The sequence below is a fragment of the Lutra lutra genome, chromosome 3 (assembly GCF_902655055.1).
Source record: "Lutra lutra chromosome 3, mLutLut1.2, whole genome shotgun sequence".
Classification (NCBI taxonomy): Eukaryota; Metazoa; Chordata; class Mammalia; order Carnivora; family Mustelidae; genus Lutra; species Lutra lutra.
Genome location: NC_062280.1, coordinates 28775210 through 28794088, shown reverse-complemented (window position 1 = coordinate 28794088; position 18879 = coordinate 28775210). Strand labels below are relative to the sequence as shown.

Below are 18879 nucleotides of genomic sequence, written 5' to 3'. Positions count from 1 at the left end.
CAGGAAGCAGACTTATCAGCTGATGACCCCACGTGCTTGTGAAACCTTGTTCGGGACACATTTCTACAGAGTCTGCTTGGGGCTCCTTCCCCTGTGAGCCTGTGAACTTCCCGAAGGAAAGGTTTTGCTTTCAGAGTCCCATAACCCTGCGCCCATGGGCTCAGTGCCGTTCTGGTCACTAATTGAGAGACCACAGTTTGCCTCTGGAGAAAGGACCCCAGGGGTGACCACAGTAGACAAATCATTCTTTCTTGAAGTGGACGAACTGTGTCAAATTCCCTAGCTCTTCATTTAAAACAGGCATATTCCCGGGCTCAGCCTGATTCGACGCACCAGAATTGGGGGGACTTTGGGATCTGTGTTTTAACCGGCTGTCCCCACCTCGCTCCTGGCTCCCATCACCTGGACAGAGGCTTTCTTACTCATGCTCAGACTAGCACACGGAGCAGAAGAAACAGCTGGTAGCCTTGAAGTTCAACAGGGAGAAGCACTTCTCTGAGCCGGTGGGGGTGGGGGGACCCCTTGGAAAGGGAAGCCCAGGGCCCAGCTGTCTTTTCTGGAAATTTCTCAACTCCCACAGGGTTGTGTCAGTTAGCCGCCTGCCCTGTACTCACCACAGTGATCTCATCCCAGTCCCTGGAGTTTCCAAGCTCCGCCTTCAAGTCCTCATAGGATTTGGTGTTCTGCACATAAACCCAATTACAAGTTAGACCCGGCTCTCAGCAGAGGGCATGGCAGAATTTTCTTCCTTTTGGGGGTTGAAAGAAGGTTGGCCTCAGGCCTGGGGGTAGAAAGGGGCGGAGGGGGGCTCAGGTGGGGACTGGGGCAGGGACCCTGAAAAAGGAGGCTGAATGGTGAGGGTGGGGACCCACGGGGCTGAGTAGTCAGGAAGACCCTGCTCGGCCCCACGCAAGGACGGAGTCCGCCTTCAGAGGCACGTGCAGCCTGGAGACGCTGCCTCCGCCGAGGAGGCTCTGGGGAGCATAGGGGCAGCCTGGAGAACGGGGGGCTCCTCCCAGAGCCTGGAGGAGTCCCTGCCGCAAAGGGCTGAAGGGAGTCAGAGGAACCCTGGTTCCATGAGGAACCGCATGTCTCTACATGTCCAGGGCCTGGCCCCAAGCATGGCGCTCGGCCAGCAAGGGAAACCAGCACAGACTGGAGGGGAGGGAAGGGCGGCCAGAGCTTGGGCCCAGGGACCCTGAGAGGAATTTAAGAAGTTCTGGCAGTTAGATTTGCAGCCTGGAGACTTGTTTAATCTATACTCAAGACTTAATCTAGCCCCTCAAGCCCTGAACAAATGCTTTCAAAAAATGCATTTGAGGAAATTCATCTAAGCTCTAATTCCCTCAAATCATCTGTTATGCACTTTCGTGCACCCAAAGCCACCTTTGGCCTTCCTCCTTCCTGCAGAAAACTCGCACGGGCTTCCGCCTTGACGACCTGCTCTCTGCTTCTGTCCGGGGCCAGTTCAGGAGAACCGTGTGGAAGTCTTACTGTCCCTCAGGTAAGGTCCACATGTATGACCCACTTTGCTTAGAAGCAGGTGCCAGGGAGACACTCGTCCGTCCTTTAGAACTGACATGTGTCATCCCCATCTGGCTTGAGGATCCACCAACACTGTCCCAAAGAAATTTCTACAACAATGGAAATGTTCTTTCTCTGACCTGGGGCCACTAGCCATAGGGAACGACGAAGTACTTACCTTGGGGCTTGTGAGAAATTGAAGCTTTAATTTTAGCTTTATTTATTTGAAAGATTTTATTTATTTATTTGGCAGAGAGCTGGCAAGAGAGGGAGCACAAGCAGGGGGAGTGGGAGAGGGAGAAGCAGGCTCCCCACTGAACAGGGAGCCTGATGCAGTGCTCGACCCCAGGACCCTGGGATCATGACCTGAGCCAAAGGCAGATGCTTAACAACTGAGCCATCCAGGTGCCCCATTTTGTTTAACTCTAGTTAATTTAAGTTCAAGTGGTCAGTACAGCTCTTAGCAAGAATATCCATCAGCTTTGAGCTATATCCAGTGCTCAAGAAAGGCACGGTCATGAGCCTGGGTTTTTGATAGACTTTTTTTTAAATAAATTTTTATAAAATAAGTATTTTATTTGAATATTTATTTATTTATAAATATTTATTTATTTATTTTATAAAATAAATATTTATTTATTTGGCAGAGAGACAGTGATCACAAGTAGGCAGAGAGGCAGGCAGAGACTGCGAAAAGGAAGCAGGCTCCCTGCTGAGCAGAGAGTCTGATGTAGGGCTCCATCCCAGGACCCTGGGATCATGATTGGGACCCAAGACAGAGGCTTTAACCCCCTGAGCCGCCCAGGCACCCACGAGCCTGGGGTTTTTGTTTTGTTTTGTTTTGTTTTTTTTAAAGGATTATGAAGTTTGATTTACAACTTTTATTTAAGTTTGGTATTTTTTTTTAAAGGTCTTATTTATTTATTTGTCAGAGAGAGAAAGAGCGAGCACAGGCAGGCCGAGTGGCAGCAGAGGCAGAGGGAGAAGCAGGCTCGCTGCCGAGCAAGGAGCCTGATGCGGGACTCGATCCCAGGACGCTGGGATCATGACCTGAACTGAAGGCAGCCGCTTAACCGACTGAGACACCCAGGCGTCCCGAGCCTGGGTTTTTGATCAACTTCCTTCCCTCTTCCCTCACCAGAGGGCTTCATGGACTTAATACAGTCTGCCTTTTTATTTGAGGCCCCCTCAGGCCCCTTTAAAAAATCTATCACTGGTCGTCTATCACAACGGATAGAAGAGCCCGGAAGTCTGCCCTGCCCTTGGGGTGTGCCGTGAGCAGCCTCCTGGAGAAGATCCTGCTGGGCTAGAAGGATTTGGGATTGGGGGTAGCCACTCACATTCCACTTGAAGGGATCCCACGCCAGGAACCAGCCTGTGAATGTGGGGGGTTCGTGTCCCTGCTTCACCACAATGATGGGGGTCTCGGGGTCACGGCCACTGGGATGGGTCTTGAGGTACTCCTGGGCCGTGATGGCTGCGGCTTTCTTCTCCTCCTCGTTGGCATGCTTCCCAATCCAGAAGAAGACCTGTGGGGAATCCAGAGTTCCGGCAGGCCTTCCCATGCTCCCTGGCCCACCACGCTCCACCTCGTTTCCATCAGGCTCCAGTGACCAACAGTGAAGCTTAGTGACCTCGGGCAGACCCCATCTGGCCTTGACTTTGCATCTGGGACATGAAGAAGTTGGACAGATGCCCTCTACTTGGAGACGCTACCAGTGCGGGACTCCTGACCTCTCTAGAGCCTCAGAGCCTTAAAAACATGCTCCTGCCACATGAAAAAAACAGGGCTTTGGGAAAATACGCCGCTCATAAAGCCAATTACAATTCCTCTCTACCTGCCTCCTTCTTCTTAGGCTCTTGTTGTCCAGGGTACTACTCCCAGGACGAATGAGGGAGCCAGGAGAAGGCCAAACCTTACCTGTCCATAAAGTCACTATTTCTTGGCCCTGGGGCTTGAGCTGGTGGGAAGGGAGGGCCCCAGGCCTCAACCGTACCTGGTCCCAGACATCGAGCAGGAACACATCATCCTCTTCCAAGTCATCCTGATTGAAGTCAGGGATTTCTGTGGCCAGGAAGCGCCCGGTCTGGTTGGAACATTCAAAGAGCCGGGGGGCGATGGCAAGAGTCTCCTCCTTCAGCCTGCAGGATACAGAGAAAATTGTGGCGGCAGGAGGACGGTGTCGAGAGGAAGAACGGAGGACACAGGACTTTGACACGGAAGGCCCAGCTTCTAGGAAAATGCTCTTTCTGATCACGCGAAAAGCGGCCCCCTCCTCACACGGGAGTCCGACAGCGCTCTGAGGGAGAAATCCCACTGCCTTTCCAGGACGTGCGTTCCCGGGGCTTTCTGTAGGACTGTTGGGAAGTTCTGCTATCTTCCTTCTAGGCCTCCTCCTGCCACTGCAGGAATGCCTTTTTGCTTCTGGGTGGGGGAATAGTGGACCCTGCGTTTTCTTTAGAAAAACCCCTGGAAAGAGCGTTTCCGGCCGGGGCTTCACAGCATCCAGATCCTGTGTCAGGACTAAAGAGTGGGGTTCGGGCGGATTTCTGCAAGGGCAAGCCCTGGCCCTCTCTTTGAGTTGCTTCCTAGCTGGTGAACACCATTGGCCAAGAAACTGCCGTCCCTGACCCTGTACCGGGCCCCAGGTACACCAGCACAGACACAGCCCCTGGGCTCAAAGGGTGTGGGGGCCCAATGGGCTGTCCCTTCTTCCTTCATCTTGTAGCTCTGGGACCTGGTACACAGAGTCCTCAGTCCGTGCCCACTGCAGGCTCTGGGCCAAGGCATGGAGGTGCTGGGAGGCTCCCCAGCCTCAGAAGGCAAGCTGGTGGGGCACCTGGGTGGCTCAGTGGGTTAAAGCCTCTGCCTTCCACTCAGGTCGTGATCCCAGGGTCCTGGGATCGAGCCCCGCATGGGGCTCTCTGCTCAGCGGGGAGCCTGCTTCCCTTCCTCTCTCTCTCTGCCTCTCTGCCTGCTTGTGATCTCTGTCTGTCAAATAAATAAATAAAGTCTTTTTTTTTTAAGATTTTATTTATTTATTTGACAGACAGAGATCACAAGCAGGCAGAGAGGCAGGCAGAGAGAGAGGGGGAAGCAGGCTCCCCGCCGAGCAGAGAACCCGAAGCGGGGCTCGATCCCAGGACCCTGGGATCACGACCAGAGCCGAAAGCAGAGGCTTTAACCCACTGAGCCACCCAGGCGCTCCAATAAATAAAATCTTTTAAAAAATAAAAAGGCAAACTGGGGGCAGAGACACCCCATAGTTACCTCTTGGTGCTGGCGTAGGGAGCCTTTCCACCCAGGGCTACCCAGAAGCTGGCCGGCTCCTGTCCCTCCACCACCACTTGCTTCTCTGTCCTGGAGATGTTGTCCGAAACCATCTTAGCCATCTCGCGCTCGTCCCCGCTACAGCCCTGGGGAAAGGGAGTCAGCTGTGTTGGGGGAGACCATCTCTACGGCCACGGCTAACCCCCCCTTCCACCATGTTTACTGGCCCAGAACTCCTGGGTCCAAGAGGGTCCCTCCTGCCCGGATCAGGACCCCAAGCACACCCTTCCTCTGTCCTTGACACTCCGTAGCACACAGAGGGGACAGGAGTCTGCACTCTCCTTACAGGGCAAGAGGAGACATCCAAGAAGATGAGATCCAGGAGAGGCAGTGACAGGTATGGGGATAATGGAGAGAGCCCCAGACACAAAGACAGACCAACACTGGGACAGACAGGAGTGGCTGAGACAAACAGAATGAGAGAGACTGAACCAGGCATAGAGGCAGTGAATGTGAGGGGGGATGGAGACTGGCTCAGGGCAGCTGGGAAATGAGCCAGAAGGACTTACAGGCCAGGGGCTCCCCTGAGGCCTGGGGACCCCCTAAGACCCACTTGGCAAGGGGAGGCCCCCAGGCCCTGCACACACCTTTCCGCACCACAGGTAGCAGCAGGACTGGGTCTTAAGGATGAAGACGTCATTGGAGTTGAGGGAGCTGGCCCGGGGTTGGATCTCAAAGGCCTTGGTGTTGTTGGCGCTGGTTCCCTGCACCTGGAACAGCCGGGTGGAGGGCACTGGCTCCAGCTGGTTGGCCCTCGAGGTGCCTCCCTGCAGAGAGAGCAGTGGGAGCAACTTAGTACAGACCATGGAAGATTCTGGAAAGAGGCACGGAGAACAGAGTGGAGGAGAGGTTGGATGGGGTGTGGTTGCACCCAGATCTTCTTCCGCATCATCCCCAGACTAGCCTTTCCAAATGGTCACGGCACTCCCCTGCTCAGACAACTTCAATGGCTCCCATCGTTTATAGGCTAGAACCAGCTCAACACTGCCCTCCCAGACTCACTCTGCTCTCTCTAGACCCTCCTGTTTAGCTCAGCCGGGCTTCTCCCTGCTCCGTGTCACGGATCCCCTCCTCTGGGCCCTCATTTTACCTCTGCCGAGCGCCTCAACTCTGACCCTCATGTCAAGAGCCCCTCCAAACCCCACCTCGGGCTCGGGCTCCAACTCCCTGCCTGCCCCAGATTATTGTATTTACACTCTGCATTGAACCACATGGTGCCTCTGGCTGTCCTCCACTCTCCCAACAAGACTGGCAACAGGAACACAGGAACACAGGCCTTGCAGAGGGCTGCAGGCTCCTGGGTGCTTGAGAAACAGTTGATTTCTTAAATGAGGGCAGATGTCTGCTCCATTGCGTTGGAAGGCACGGATGCCCTTGGACAGACTCACTGTGGTGCCTTTGTCATGCAGAGGACTGGGTGTGGGTGGAGGGGGGTGTAGACAGAAACGGACTTGCCCATGCTGGGCATTCCTGTTGCATACTGGTTCCTATGGTGTGGTGGTTTCTACTGCCAGTTCCACATGGGGGATGGGGCCTCACACAGTCCTGCCCGTGGAGGATGCGCTTCACCCCTGGGCACCCCCCGCCCCCACCCCAGGCCTCCTTCCCCATCTCCTGTTGCCCACCAGGCCACAATCATGGGTCCTCCCAGGCGCTGCGCGCCAGCAGCCACACCTGGTAGACCACCATTCGTCCCTTGAAGATGGCCAAGAGGTGCGGTGGCTCCTTGCCCATCGGGACCCGGATCTGGACTGGTTCGTTGTTGTACTTCTGGTCCAAGATGACAGCTTGATAGGCAGAAGCTGCTATTTCATCCTGGCTGGCCTGGCTACCCTGGGGACAAGCACGATGGAAGTTGGGGAGATGCAGTCGGCCCTAGCCCTGAGCCCGTCCCCAGCTGCAACTACAACTCCATCCCTGATTCTCACCTGGCCCCAAACCCAACTATCTGCCCCACCAAAGAGTGCCCTGGGCATAGCCCAAACCCAACGTGACCCAGACCCGTTTGATCCCAGCCCCACACCTAATCCTTTCCCAGCCCCCCACCAACCCTAGCTCCCCTGCTACTTCGCCCTTAACCCCAGACCTCCTCCCCTTCTTAGTCGGGGGAACACCAAGGCTACCATACCACTCCCTCCAGCACCCTAGCATCTCCCTGCACACTCACATCTGGACCCAGAAACCCACGGTGCTTTGAGCAGAGGAAGGGAATTTCTGGAAGCCATGGAAATCGGAAGGGAGACTCCAAGAACTCAGAGAAGGGACAAGGGTCGTGAATGGGGGTACCCTGTGCCCATGGGATCTCATAGCCAAAGCACTCCCAAGGTGGGAAAAGGGTGAGCTCCCCATCACCGGAGGTATTCAACTCAAAGGTGAGGGCCGCTTGGAGTGGGAGCTGAGCTGGCCCTGGTCCAGACAGGGAAGGGTAGGACCTAACCTGCCAAATGTAGAGCAGGTAGTGCTTCTTCTCGCCGATCAGGTAGGTGTAGAGGAGCAGGTAGCAGTCACCCCCGTAGAAGTGGCCTAGCCACTTGGAATCCACCGGCACCAGCTCTAGGTCCTCAATGCGCCACACCTGGGGCCATTGCCAGGCCAGTAAGAGGGCAGGGACGGGTTCTGCCAACCTCACCCCACCCAGCCCCAGCCTCCTGCCCTCTCCATACCTCCACCTCTCCACTCCCGTCGTCCACCATCTTCTGCTGGGCAGCCACCTGAGGCTGCACGTGCATGGATGTGGCATCAAACTTCACCTGTTCCACTTTGGCTGAAGGGGGAGGGGCATCAGGACACCAGCTGTCAGCAGCTGAGGTCCCCAGGGTCTTCACAATAGCTCTGAGTGATGGCTACAATTCTTAGATCCATTTCACAGATGGGGAAGCCAAGGCTAGAGAGATAGGAGGTCTTCCCAAGGTCACAGAGCTAGAAAGTGGCAGTTACAATGCGAACCTCCGTCTCCCACCCTGAGACTCGGGCTTCACCATGGCCTCCCCGAGGAGCCAGGAGAGAAACAGCCCTTTTATCTTCCTCCAGGGGCCTTGCCCTGAGCTTTCCTCCAGCAAATATTGTCTGGTGAGACACCGATGCTGTCTGGTTTCCAGGGAGACAACCCCATTCCAAAGGACAGACAGGTGCTTCTCAGCTCCCTTTTTGGGACAGCTGAGTTTACCCGTGTTCCCTCGTGCCCCCACCCTATTGGGGGAGCCCAGAGCCAAGGGTTGGGGGGGCGCACATGGAAGGGATGTGTCTGGGAAGCAGGCAAGGAGGCAGGTGTAGGCACCCTCCGAGCCCCACTCCTGCCTTGGGCTGGTCCTCACCCACGGAGCCCAAGGTGTGGGTTTTGCCCAGGCCTGAAGTCTGGTTCGGCAGAGTCCACTTCTGGAAGAGCTGCTGAAAGACAGCCGACTCGGCCCCATCATTCTGTACCTCCACCTGCGTGCTGGGTGGGTACTGCTTCGCTTTGATGAAGTTCTGGGAAGGAAAAGGTCTGGCTGGGGCTGTGTCCCTCTCTTAACCCCCACAGGCCCCCAAAAGCAAGCCACAGCCTAGCTCGAACCCAACCAGACCCAACCACAAACCTACCCCTGGTTCCCAAGCCCAAACCTGAACCTGGCCCCAGTCCCAGTGCTGACCCCAAAGCTAAACCCTGCTCTGGTCCCAACACGAAAGCCCCAAAGAGATCCCAAACTTGAGCCTACCTCAATTCTAACCCCAATCCCCAGCTGCCATCTCCAACCTTGAGCCCAACCCCCATTCTAACGCTGAGCCCAAGCCAGCTAGGGTTACTGAGTCTAGCTCTAATAATGACCCCAAACTCTGACTTGGCCCCAGCCCCCGGCCAACCCACTCCCCGCTTGCAGGAAGGCTTGCAGGAAGGCCAGCCGCCGTTTCTCCCTCCTTTCTCTGAACCAAATTGAGGTGGGAGCTCATATCCTGAGAGGGGGCCCCCGGGTTGCCTGGAGCCTTCCCCCCCCCCGCCCCCGACATACAGAGAACCCTCAAGACGGCTATGGAACTGACCCTTAGCACCCCAGCTGGGTCAGGCCCAGAGCTTTCCAAGGCCTCTGCCTGGTGCTACACCCAGTCTGACCCCACTTGCCCCTCCCTGCTGTGTCTGCTTCTGTCCCTTCCCCTCCTGGACCCCCATGCCCACCAAGGCTTGGTTCATGGCTTCCGTCCGCTCCTGGGCATTAGCATTCTTCCCCTTCCACACGTAGATCTTCAGTCCCCCCTGGTCCAGAATGTAACAGTCCTGGTGGGGAGAGAGAGATGCCACATGGGAACCTGAGCCTGCGGGTGGTGTCCAACCACAGAGCTGCTGGGACCAAAGTGGCTCCAGCCCCCTGCCGTAATCCTGCTGGGGGGATTCCAGGCAGCGTGCAGTGGGATGGGAGCTGGGGCTGGGGGCCTCCACATTCTCGCACCTCGTGACTGAGCAGGTCCTGGGTGAGTGGCCTTGTGGCGACTTCTCTAACCACCAGCTTTCCCTCCGAGTCAGACACGCTGCAGGACAAAGGCACAGCAGGGTTTGGGGTGCAGGGGTCCCATAGCCCAGCCCCCAGAGGGATGCCCCGTGGCCACGAAGAGCCCAGCTGGGCACATACTCACTGATACAACTTGAGGGCGGCCTTGACCGCGGGCTCCACCACGTCGTCTGGCACCGCGGCCTTCAGGGACCCCCGCTGGCCCAGCACGTGGTTCATGATCTCCATCAGCTTCGGGGACTCCTTCTCATTCTCCCCATCCACCACGCCCACGTAAGTCCGCCCACCCCGCTCCTGGTCTCGGATCTCCTTGGCCAAGGTCATGCCCTGCAGGGAGGGCCCAGTGACCCGTGAAGGCCCCGGTTGGGGTGGGGGGGAGGCAGGCCGGAGGGGCTGTGGCTGCCCCCCAAGCCACAGAACCCAGCCCCCACTCCAGCACCCCGGGGACAAGGCATCTGTCCTGCCTTCACCCCCCTCCGTGAGGTCACCAAGTGAACCCCATTTGGGGAAGCAGGTTTCTTGTTGGCAGGAGGTTGTTTGGGGTATACTTGCTGGGCCTTCCATTTTGACATTGCAATTTGTGATTTTACTTCACAGCTGGGGACAAAAGCGGAAGCCTGGATCTCGGGGGGCTCAGTCTCTTTGCCCCAGCATGAGCTTGCATGTGCACGGACACACACACATGTGCATCTACACGGCCTCAAGTGTGTTCACACGCATGTGCACACACACTCACACCCTGGCTCCCCCTTCTCAGTCCGATGGCCTACGCTCTGGGGACTGGCATTTCAGTCCCCACCCAGCCCCTGACCGGGGGCTTCCTCCTATTTCTGTCCCAGCGCAGCTCCTTGCTCTCTTCTCATTTTCCCAACCTCTGTGATAACCCGTTTTAAGATGCCCCAAACTGAACTTGATTCCCCCCTCCACCCCGCCCCCACCCGCCCCAATCCGTGTCTCCTTTCCCATCTCAGGAAATGGGACTGCGTCCCTTCCATGGGACTCAAGCCCAAGGCCTCTCTCTCCTCGGCCCCATCGGCCACACAGGTAAGGCCAGCGGATCCGTGCCTACTGTCCCAGGGGCCCTGCCACCTCTCCCGTCCCCATCTTCACACAGGTGGCTGCTGGCTCCCTGACTGCCTGCAGCCCCTCCATACCCCTCCTCCCCCTCAGAAGTCAGGACGACCTTCAGAGCTCCTGGGCACCAGGAACAGACCCCAGCCCTCTCCTACGGCCTCCTGGCCACAGAACATGCCCCAAGAGCCAGAGCGAGAACTCTCTCTTCTCCCAGCTCCCTGCAATCGCCACCCTGCGCCCTCCCCACCCCAGCCACTTCTCCCCTGCCTTAGGGCCTTCTCCACCCCACCCCACCTTCTCCTGAAAGCCTTCCTAGAACCCCCAGTGCCGCACACCCACCCCTCACTTCTCAGCTCCTCTCCCCACTCAAGGGCCGGCTGGAGGCCAGCGCCAGGGCTCTGCCTACCTCATTTACGCTTGGCACGGGACCCACCCCGCAGCAGGGCCGTGTTACACCTCCTGGGTGAGCCACGGGAACGCATGCGAACCCCCACGGAGACTCAGATCTACCTTTGAACACACTGTCCAGGGCAGTCAGCCGCGAGGGGCCGGCAGAAGTCTGGCGAGTGTGGCGGGCAGGAGAAGCGCGGGTGCAAGGGACCACGCCAGGGCAGAGCGCAGCTGGGGAGAGGGCTAGTGCTGGGGCTCACCCTGAGTCTCTCCATGCGGTTGCTCTCCGGCCCATTCCACTGGATGATAATCCTCCCCAGGTCCAGGAGAAAAACATCCCCGCAGTTGAAACTGTTCCAAGACACCTCCACCTGGAGGGCCACAGGACCCCTCTGCTCAGATACTTGCCCCAATCCACGTCTCTTCCCATCCCCACCTCCTATCCCCTCCCTCTGCCCAGGCTGGGAGGGGAGACAGGAGGCCCTGCCCCAGGGCCCTGGGCGATGCCCACCTCTCCGGCCACCACATTCCTCTTGCCCTTGACGTGCAGCAGCCGCCGGACCTTGTAGGAGTTGGTCTCCACGTGCTTCATGCCAGAAGCCACACCCCCCTTCCGGATCCTGAGAAGAGAGGGAGTTGACCCAAGGGAGGGAGTGGCTGGGAAGTGTGAGAGAGCCCAGGTGTTGGGGCTCAGCCCAGCTGAGGGCGGGGCCCCAGATTAGGATGAGGGGCACAGGTGCCTACGTTGCCTGCTCTGAGGCTCTCCCTCTCCGGGTCATGGAAGTGCAAGGTCAGTGTTCCGCCTGCCTGTGCGTGCCTTCTTCAGCCTTCTTAAAGTTTGCGTCCTAGATGCCTCGCTCCCCATCCTATGTAGTCCCTGCCCCGCAAAGAAGGGCAAATGGTGATGTGGATTTGTGGAAGGACAGGACAGGACTCGGAGGCGGGTGTGTGTGTGTGTGTGTGCTGCGGACTGAATTGTGTCTCCTCCCAACTCCTTTGTTGAAGCCTTAACCGCAGTGTGGTGGTATTCGGGGATGGGGCCCTTGGGAGGGGGTAGACTTAGATGAAGTTTAGTAGGGGTCCTGAGGGTGGGTCTCCGTGATGAGGTTAGTGCCTTTATGGGAAGAGACACTGGAGAGTTTGCTCACTGTCTTCACCATGGGAGGACACAGTGAGAAGGTGGCCATCTGCAAGCCAGCAAGGGGGCTCTCACCAGCAACCCAATCACCTGACCACCTTGATCTTGGATCTCCCAACCTCCAGAACTGTGAGAACATTAATTTCCATTGTTTAAGCTACTTATTCTGTGGTATTTTGTTAGGGCAGCCCAAGCAGACAAGAGAGCTGCCTGCTCCAGTGCCCGAAGGGGTGGGCTGTTGCTCTAAGTGTGGGAACAAGAGGAGCAAGACAAAGGGGAGGGGTGGGGACTGTGGCTCAGCAGAGAGCTTCTGGCCTATCCTACTGGTCAGTTGCAACTTGATCTTGACTGTGTGTTTCCACAGGAAAAGCCCAGAGTCCAGAACTTTAGGCTTTTCAAGAAAAGCTAGCAATCGGAGTGTTTAGTGGAAAGTGCTGCTTTAGGGAATGGAGGAGCAAGTCAACTGCCCATGGGCCAGAAGGAAGACTTGCTGCGATGTCCTGGAAGGCCTCCTTTGGCACTGAGCTCTCCAGAATGTTTAAATAGGGGTTGATCTGCAAAAATTCATGGTGTACAGACTTTCACAACAGCCTCTGGGGCAGCTAAAGACACTCAGAGGGATAGAACAGGGATGGGGCAGCAACATAAATGAGAGTGGGGAAGCAGAAAGAGCAGAATTCTCCAAAGGCCCATGGTAGGTCTCCCTCAGAGGCTCCCCGAAGGCCCCAGCTGGTCCCCTCCCGTGCCCCGGCCCCTCCCCGCCCACAGCGCCGCCCATCCGTACACCAGGCCCTGTTTGAAGTAGCCTCGGAAGGCCTCGCTCTCGTTGCCCTGGACCTCGCGGTGCTGGACGGCCCGGCCCTTCAGGAAGTCGTCCATCTGTGTAGTGTAGATGGCAGCTGCCCCTTGCTCATCCTGGGACGAGGCCTGACCGATCCAGTAGTGGATGTCATAGGACAAGTTGCTGCCCGTCTTGTGGATCTAGGGAGGAGAGGGGATGCACGGTGTGCCCGAGGCCCTGGGTTCACAGACCCGCCTGCTTGCCGCCTCCCTGCTCTGCCAGGTTTCACACACACCTGGGTCCCAGGGGCAGGGGTGAGCTTGGCAGGCGGGGAAGCCGGCGGGGCTGGTGGTCAGGAACCTGAAGGACCGCCCCCCCGCCCCGCCACAGACTCTCTGAGACCCTCGAGGTCTTGCTCCTCTCATCTTGGAAATAAGTTGGTTTCATGAGCAGCATTTCCCAAGGTGAGGTGTGTGGGAGGTGGGGGGTCAGAGGCCTGTGAGGCGATTTGGGGGGTGTACAAATGCGCGTAGGAAAGGATTAAGTAAATATTCTAGAGCTACTTTCCATTTGTGACCTGGGACCCTGCCTTCCACTCATCATGATCATGATGGGGAGTTACATTTTTGAATAAGTGGATTTAAATGTGAAAAGTGAGGCAATATAAGGACAAATAGAAATGCCTTCAATAGTACAGGTTGTGGCAAAACCCAGAAGGTGAGACGAAGGGGACTGTGGATGTCGGAAACGTGGTAGGGTGACGTCCTACTGGCTCAGCCCCTGGCACACCCGGGGAATGCTGGCTAGGGGTAAAGCCCAGCCAGCCCTCCTCTCCCCTCCCCCAGCCTCAAATTTCCTCCCTGATGCCACAGAGGCCTTTGCTCTCAGCTCAGCCTCTCCCGTGCCCCGCCCTCCCCACCACCACTCACAGCCAAGACTATGTAGCAGTCACCGTCATAGAAGCTACCGAAGGTGCTGGAAGGAACAGGCACCATCTTCATGGCCTAGGGAGAGGAGGGAGCTCAGAGGGGTCATCTTGGCACCCCTAGAACCCCCAGCTGTCCTGCTGCCCTTGACCCCAGGGAGAGCTAGGAGAGGCAGAGAACCAGCAGGAGAGGGGCCTGAGGAAGCTGACCTGAAGAATGGATGTGACGATGGGAAGAGGAAAAGGAGGATAGTAGGAGGAGGTCTGAGAAGAGAGGAAGACAGCCTTGGGGATAGGCACCAGAGGCTTGCACCCCAGGAAGGCAGAGTAACCTCAGGCTCCTCCCTTCCCTCAGTCCACCCCAGCTTGCAGAGCCCCCAGCACCCCGGCAGAGCTCACCTCGATCCTCCATATCTGCACCCCTGGGGTGGTGACATTGAGGGAGCCTTTGACCTGGTCACTCAGTTTGGTCATGGCGGAGGAGCCTAGGGGACAGGGAGCAAGGGATGAGAAGCTGGAAAGGTGCTTCTGGTGCATCTGGCGCTGCCATTCCATCCCAGGCCTGGAGAGCTCCTCCAGACAGCTCCAGCGGGAGGCCAGGGCTCAGGGACTTGGGGAGGCAAGGGCTTGGCGGTCCACCCCCCACCGCCCCCAGCTGGCTGAGGGCAGAGCTTCCAGTCTTCCCCCCCGACCACACTCCGATCTGGTCACTCTTCTGCTCAAACCCCTACCCAACTCCCTATTACCTGATTAAACCCCTACTCTTCAGCCTACCGTTCAAGGCCCTTCTTTAGCCTCAAACAGTTTTTCTAATCCTTTGGGGAAAAAAAAATCATGCAGGTTTAAAGAAAAGGAAAGGAAAGAATAAATAAATAAGGGCCCCAAAGGGTATTCACCCAAAAGAAAAAACAGGTGTTCAAACAAAACGTGCATTTGGGATTCATAGCAGCTCTGTTTACAATAACCAAAAGGTAGAAACACCCAAATATCCATCAACAAAAGATGGTGTATATGTGTAAATATATATGGCTCTCCCACAATGGAATATTATTCTGCCATAAAAAGGAACGAAGCGCTAATACAGGCTGCAACACTAATGACCCTTGAGAACATTAGGCTTCGTGAAAGAAACTGGACACAAAAGGCCATGTGTTGTGTGAGTCCCTTTATATGAACAATCCAGCACAGGCAAATCCATGCCCACAGCAAGTGGATCAGTGGCTGTCAGGGGCTGGAGGGAGGGGCAGAGGAGGGCCTGCTAGTGGGCACAGAGTTTCCATTCGGGATGAGGAAAAAATTCTGGAACTAGACAGTGGTGCTGGTTGTAGCAGACATCGTGAATGTCCTGAATGCCCCTGGACTATGTCCATTAAGGTGGTCAAAATGATGAATCTTATGTGTATTTTACCATGATAGGAAAAAGTACATGCAGCAGTTTCATGTTCCTTCCTAGCTATCCCCAAACACCCCTCGGTCACTGTTGTGGTGGTGCTCAAGGTCTAGTCCCCACAGGCAGAGACCATATTGCTCAGTACTGAACCCCCAGCATCTAACACCATGTGGGCGCTTTGCAGAGTGGGTAAATGGATGGATGGATGGATGGATGGATGGATGGATGGATGGATGGATGGGTGGATGGATGGATGGGTGGATGGATGGATGGGTGGATGGATGATGGATGGATGGATGGGTGGATGGATGATGGATGGATGGATGGATGGATGGATGATGGATGGATGGGTGGGTGGATGGATGGGTGGTTGACAGAGTGAACTCTCCCTGTGTAAACCAGCCTTCACCCACTGAGCTGAAAGAAACCTTCCTCCCCAAGCTTCTTTTATGGTATCTTTTACGGCTCATTCTGTTTTCACCTGTGGCTCTGTGCCCTGCTGCAGGGGCTCGCCAGAATCACCTACAGAGCTTTTAAACAATATCAGTGCTTTGATGATGCTCAGGTCTATCAGCAGGGACTCTGATTTAATTAGGCTGGGTGGGGCCCAGGCACGGGTACTTTATTTGCTGCCTTTTGGGAAGCGGGTCATGGGTGTTTTTAAAGCTTTCCAGAGAGGGTGCCTGGGTGGCTCAGTTGGTTAAGGGTCCAACCTTGGTTGGGCCCAGGTCATGATCTCCCCCATGTTGGGCTCCATGCTCAATGCAGAGTCTGCTTGAGATTCTCTCTCTCTTTCTCTCTCCCCCTCTCCCCTAACCCTCCCACTTGGTTGGTCTCTCTTTAAAATACACAGTAAAATCTTTAAAATAAAGACTTCCCAGAGACTCTGATATTAGCCAGGGTGGAGATCCGTTTGTCCCCCGTTACTCTCATCCCTGGTTTCCTGCCTTTCCCTGTCAAGCTGAAGGTCACCCCCATTCCCCACCAAGCCCACCTCCCAGCCTGCCACAACCTGTCAGAGTTGCCCTCCAAGAAGACTCCTTGAATGCTCCTTGGATTGATGACCAACAAATGAAAGGTCATGTGGCCCCAAGGGTCAGGCTTCCGGTGCTGACAGCCTGGAACTTCCCTATCTAATCTCTCATGGCACCTTGACTCTGAGTCACCTCTCAGAACAATGACCTGGTCCTTTACTGCTGGGAAACACCCTCTTCTGAGTCCTGAGGGGTGGGTGACCTCTCTCCCTGGCATTCTGGAGTTTGGGGCAAGGTCTCCCTGCCCAGCCTCTGATTAGCACCCCCTCTGGCAGCTCAGGGAACCAGGTCCAGTCACCAGCACTGTGTTTGTTGGAACCCCTGGTGCCTGGGTCCTGTCCAGTGCCCCTGTGGGCCATGGCCCCTCTCTGAGGCATTTCTCAACCCACAGAGACCGCAGGTTCCCAGGACTCCTGGGCCGGTAGGACCAGTTTGGGTACAAAGGAGAAAAAGGTTTTCTGTGTTACTTCATTTTCCACCTTGGTCTATATCTTCCTTTCTCTGAGACAGACCCTTTGGCACTCCCTGGCTGAATGAACATGAGTCCCAGTTCTTCATCTAGGAATGGGGGGAGGGTCAGGTCAACTAGATGACCTCTAGGGAAATGCTCTGATCCTAGGAGTGAGCAGCAAGAGGAACTGACAGGAGACAGGAGGAGCCACTTCTTGCCCATTGGATGAGTGGAGATTTGGGGGAGCAGGGACTTGGATAAGCCTCCCTCCCTAGAGGAAAATCAGGATTCGGGACCTCCTGCCGCCTGAACTGGGAAGAGGGAGCCTCCACTGGGGTGGGGGGCAAGGGGATCCTGAGGGGGGTGGCTCTGAGAGGTGAGCTCATACTCCAAAGGTACCCTCCCAGATACTCTCCAACAGCTCCTGCTTTCATCCGTGTTGGTCCGAGCAGATGCCTCTGCACCCCACCCCGGGTGAGCCCTCCCCTGAGAGGCTGTTGCTTCTGATCTGGTAGGAGGATTATGGGCTCCTCACTCCCCCCATGCCCACAGCATGGCCCCAGGTTTGGGTATGCACTGCCTCGTCCCTCAACCGGAGTTTGCTGGCTGCCCCCCTCCCTTCTGGTCCCCAGTATTCTCTGCCTCCTACTTGAGGAAGGGCACCTTTCCTCCCACGCCCCAAAGTCAGTTACCTGTGCAACACCCTGGACCCCTTCCTCTCCTGCCCCTCTGTCCACATGAATGTTTCTCCAGCCTGCCCCCAACGTGCCCCTTGCCTCTCTCTGCTCACTCGCTGCCTTCTAGTGATGCTGGACTGCTTGCTTGCCTTGGTCCTCCCAGGCTGCTTCTCTCCCTCCGCCTATGTCCTTACCCCTGCTCTTCCCTTTACCAAATGCCCTCCCCACCTTTCCTCACGTGGCTAAATGCTACATGCTCCTCTAGACTCATTTTAGTTCTTATTTCTTCCAGGAGACCTTCCCAGAATCCTCAGGCTAGACCAAGGGCCCCTCCCGGGGGCTCCAAGTCACCCTGGACCCATGCCTCTCTTGACCCCTTGACCACATGGTAATGAAAGGATCTGTTTCTAAGTCTGAGGTCTCCAAGGTCAAGGACCTAAACAGTGTCATCTGTATAGCTCCCCAGCTCTTAGCACATAGTAGATGCTCAACAAATGTTCCCAGGGCTTAAAGTCAGAACGGTGGAATGGAAGGGGTGGACCATGTTGGAGCCCTATCGGGAGATAGGGCTCCCGCCCCCCCAGGTCCCATCTTTCCTTGCTTAACTGCCGCCCCGTTGTCTTCAGTGTTCCAGCTTCAGAGACCTGCAGGGAACTGTCACTGCTCTCAGTCCCCAGTCATGCTCTTATGAGCTAGACAGGGATGCGGCAGGCCCTAAAACCCAGGACAGCCTCCTGCTTCCCCGAGCCCAGGAGAGCAGGGAGAGAGGACACACCCCAGCGTCCCAGCCTGCAGATTCTGTCCCTCCAGACCTGGGATGCCTTCACAGGCTTTCTGGGAAGGGGTGGACAGATGTCCCAGGATTCTGGTCTGGACTTGGCTTCTACATCCCCCACTACCCACCCATTTCAGCCACCATGGCTGGTAAGGCCAGATGGTGGGTCCTGGTGGAGGGGAGATGGGACACAAGCTCAGGCCTGGGGGGCCAGGCATGGATCAGGGCCAAAAGGCCCCTGCCAGTCACCAGCCCCCTGCCTCTCTCTGCCTTTGTCCATTCAATTCCTGATGGCTGTTGCTCACACCCGAGGACCCAAGGGTGCCGAGGCCCCAGCAGTGTCACGGGGAATGGCAGCACAAAGAAATAAACGGTTTCAGATAAAGAACAAATGGGCAGAGAAACGGGGTGGGGCAGGGGAAAGGGAGGCAGAGTGAGGTCAGGGTGACTGGTCCTGGTTTGCCCAGGAGTGTCCAAATTTTAAATCTCAAAGTCCTGTGTCTCCAGATTGTCCCCATTCAGAGCAATCGGGATGGTTGGACACCTGAGGTGAAGCTAGCATCAGGTGCGCCTCTGAATGAGCAGTTGTCTAGAGTGGAAACTGAAAAATTCTTTCATTGGAGGCCCAGGAAGCCGCAGTGTGCTTCCTGCTCTTTCCAGACGCTCCTGAAAGCCAAGCCCCTCCCTCACCTCCGCTCCAGGGTGCTAAGGAGGCCCTACATTGCCAGGGAGAAGCCAGGACCCCTGTCCTGTCGTCTCCCACAGCCTGCTGTCCAGTGTCCCACAGGGTTGCCTTACCTGTCCAGGGGAGGCAGCTGCCACCTGGGAGGTCTCAGGGAGTTGTGGCAAGCTGGCTGCAGGAGAGCGACCTTTGTCCCCACCACCCCCTTCCTCTAGGAACTGCCTTC

General features: G+C 56.4%; 1 protein-coding gene across 1 annotated transcript in view; it reads right to left on the bottom strand.

Moving 5' to 3' along the window:
* Positions 1-18879, bottom strand: part of VIL1 (villin 1) — a 25586-nt gene extending 6707 nt beyond the window's left edge. The window contains exons 1-18 of the mRNA XM_047721038.1: positions 18770-18879; positions 14044-14129; positions 13649-13723; positions 12723-12919; positions 11312-11420; positions 11061-11171; positions 9461-9663; positions 9277-9355; positions 9006-9104; positions 8170-8323; positions 7519-7619; positions 7293-7430; positions 6530-6688; positions 5443-5622; positions 4796-4941; positions 3522-3666; positions 2865-3053; positions 615-683 (exon numbers count right to left, since the gene is read on the bottom strand). Of these exons, the coding sequence (XP_047576994.1) occupies positions 615-683; positions 2865-3053; positions 3522-3666; positions 4796-4941; positions 5443-5622; positions 6530-6688; positions 7293-7430; positions 7519-7619; positions 8170-8323; positions 9006-9104; positions 9277-9355; positions 9461-9663; positions 11061-11171; positions 11312-11420; positions 12723-12919; positions 13649-13723; positions 14044-14118 (2229 nt within the window). The 5' untranslated portion in view covers positions 14119-14129; positions 18770-18879. The remainder of the gene's footprint in view (positions 1-614; positions 684-2864; positions 3054-3521; positions 3667-4795; positions 4942-5442; positions 5623-6529; positions 6689-7292; positions 7431-7518; positions 7620-8169; positions 8324-9005; positions 9105-9276; positions 9356-9460; positions 9664-11060; positions 11172-11311; positions 11421-12722; positions 12920-13648; positions 13724-14043; positions 14130-18769) is intronic.